Below are 3,138 nucleotides of genomic sequence, written 5' to 3'. Positions count from 1 at the left end.
TCTCTCTCTCTCTCTCTCTTTTTTTTTTTTTAATAGGGAACTGACTCTCTTTTGGAGTAAACTGCAGAGAAGAATCGACCCTTCATTAGATACTTTCTTGGAGCGCTGTCGTCAGTTCGGTGTCATAGCTAAAACACAGCAGCATTTATTTTGCCTCATTAGAGTAATACAAACTGAAGTAAGTAATTTATGCTTTCTATGCTGATTGTGTCTAGAGGGAAGAAATGAGTGGAGATATAATTTCTCAGGCAATTCATTTTACATAAGGGAAGATAAGAAATAATGAGGTTTAATAAGATTTTGGAATTGGCCACATCTGGTTGTTTCTGCAGATTGACTTCCTATGAATTCAGTCTTTCTTAATGGGAAGTAGTGATTTGAAGTGATAGACTGTCTCTCCTAGGGTAAAGGAAGATTATGTTTCTTGGCTGGCACTTTAATTGCCCTGTATCTACTTTTCCTAGAACCATGTTCTATAATTTATGTAGGCATGTTTACTTGCTAATCAGCATAATAATTATAAATGAAAATATTATTGTATTTTTAGCTCCTTGGGGGTAGAGTTTTACCTTTTCTAGGTTTTGGAGTAATAGAACAATTCCCGAATCAACTGTACACAAGTTGTAAACCTTTGTACAAACAAATAGGAAACAAGTTAGGTATTTTTAGAAAGTGTCTATTTCCTAAAATGAAATGAATTGCCATATATAAAACCTATTCCTTGAGTTCAGCCTTGTGGGGATCTGGGGTGAGTTTTATGCTGTACTCTGTTTTTGTTTTGTTTTGTTTTTAGCATCTGCTCATGACTGAGCTTTCCATATATGTGTATCTATAATGGCTCATGGTTATGTTTTATGGGTTACTTTGACAACATCAAAGGACTGTTTATACAAGTCAAGGCATAGGTGTATCTTTGTTACTCCACCCCATCCTCCCTTATGTAACCATCTATATCCTATACTTTATTTGAATAATGTCGATCTAGTCTTTTCCAGTGAAGACAGGAAAAGATAAAACAATTTTCAGAAACAAATTGGGTGCGATCACAGCTCACTGCAGCCTCGAACTCCTAGGCTCAAGTGATCCCCTTGCCTCACTTCCCAAGTATCTGGGACTACAGACCCACGCCACCATGCCCAGCTATTTTTTAAAATTTTTTGTAGTGACAGGGTCTCGCTGTGTTGTCTAAGCTGGTCTCAAACTTATGGGCTCAAGCAATTCTCCTGCCTCAGCCTCCCAAAGTGCTGGGATTATAGGCATGAGCCACTGCACCTAGCCTTGTTCTTTTTTAACAAAGGTTTTAATTTTCTGCTACTGTATAACATATTACCACAAACTTAGCACTTAAAACAATGCCTATTTTTATTAGCTCACAGTTTCATAGGTCAGAAATCCAGCAAAATATGGTTGGGTTCTCTTCCCAGATTATCACAAGGCTAAGATCAAGGTATTGGCCAGGCTAAGTTCTTATCAGAGGCTCTGTAGAAAATCCGCTTTCTAGCTCATTCTTACTGTTGACAGAATTGAGTTCCATGCAGTTATAGGACTATGGTCCCCATTTTCTTGCTGGCAATCAGCTTCTAGAAGTTACACCTTCATTCCTTGCCTTCATTTTCAAACAGCAAAGGTGCAACAAATCCTTCTTGTGCTTTGAATCTGACATCCTCCCTCTCTGACTTCTAGACCTAGATTTAAAGGGCTGAGTTGATTAGCTCAGACCTACCTGGATAGTCTGCCTGTCTTAAGGTCAACCAATTTGAGACTTTAATTACATCTGCAAAGTCCCTTTTGCCATAACACAATCACAGGAATATTATCATATTTACAGATTCAACCCACACTCAAAGGGAAGAGATTATACAAAGGTGAAGGGTCACTGGGGGTCATGTTAGAATTCTTCTTACCACAGGGAACCACAGAAAATGGAAAAGCTGCTAGAGGGTTAGGGAAAGTGGGTTTCTAAAACAGACCAAAGAATTTGTTGTCTATCTGTAGAACCAAAACCACTTATCTTAAATCCAATTCTAGGGTACTTTCTTTTGTAATCTCTACTTATGATATTTGGCCTGAAGGGTAGAAGAGATGTGGACTGGAAGGTAGAAGCAGACTGAGTGTAGAATTCCTTCCAAAACGAGAGTCCTGCTTTGTTAAAGAGAGAAGTGATCTAGCCTATATGAGTTAGGATCTGGTTCTATTGTGAATGGCAGGCATCCCACAATAGTAGTGGCCTAAAGAAGATAGAAGTTTCTCCCTCTCTCATACAGGAATGTAGTTCAGGTAGCCAGGGCAGGTTGCTTTATTGGCTGCATATATCAGAAACTCAGGTTCCTTTTATCTGCCATCAACACATAGCTTCCATCTTATATTCCAATCCCACCTATAATGTAAAGGAAACCACACTATGAGACACCTCTCTCCATTCCCCCCAAGACACACACGCACATATGTATGGCCACATCTAGCTACAACTGAGGCTATGACATATGTTCATTATTATAGATGACTTCATAACCAGATAAAAATCAGGTGTTCCGGTTTTCTTTTTTTTTTTTTTTTTCTGAAGCGGGAAGGGATATTGGGAAATAACCAGCAACTGGTCACATAGCCCTTGGGATGGGAAAGGTTAATGATGCCGATGAGCCTGTGTGGGCATTTGGTCTCTTGCAGAAGTCAGCAGTGTATAATGGAGCTGTCCTTATAATAGTACCTCTTTATTTTCTGGGCTTCAGTTTTCTGTGAAATCTTAAATCGGATCATCACTTAAAAGATGCTTAGAATTGTTAAACCTTGATGCTGTGACTTGAGAAAGTCATAAGTGGAAGGGATGACTTTTGAATCCAGAGTATCTCTTGAGACTTTAAAATGAGTATGACAGAATGCATGTAGATGTGGTTATATTTTGAGGTAGAAGATGTAAGAAGGGGGATCATCCTGAATCTGTTTATTTGGCCATGGGGCCCTTTTTGATGGTTCTGCTATTTTGGAAATTTAATCCTTTGTCTGATTTAATCCTTTCTCTTTAATAATAAAGAAGCTAAAAATTAGAGATGTGTGACTTCTGAGGATCTATATATATATACCTAGTTCACAGCAGAGTCAGGACTAGACCATGGGTCTCTTGATTTAATAGCACACTGT

The 3,138-nt window shown here is 38.5% G+C and overlaps 1 protein-coding gene across 1 annotated transcript in view; it reads left to right on the top strand.

Moving 5' to 3' along the window:
* RLF (rearranged L-myc fusion) overlaps positions 1-3,138 on the top strand; it is a 76,547-nt gene that overhangs the window by 65,955 nt on the left and 7,454 nt on the right. Inside the window, exon 7 of the mRNA XM_012646775.1 lies at positions 37-178. Coding sequence (XP_012502229.1) covers positions 37-178 — 142 coding nt within the window. The remainder of the gene's footprint in view (positions 1-36; positions 179-3,138) is intronic.

This window comes from Propithecus coquereli, unplaced genomic scaffold (assembly GCF_000956105.1).
Source record: "Propithecus coquereli isolate 6110/MARCELLA unplaced genomic scaffold, Pcoq_1.0 Scaffold249, whole genome shotgun sequence".
In the NCBI taxonomy this organism is placed as follows: domain Eukaryota; kingdom Metazoa; phylum Chordata; class Mammalia; order Primates; family Indriidae; genus Propithecus; species Propithecus coquereli.
Note: the sequence above shows the minus strand (reverse complement) of the source record. Positions and strands in the feature narration are given on the sequence as shown.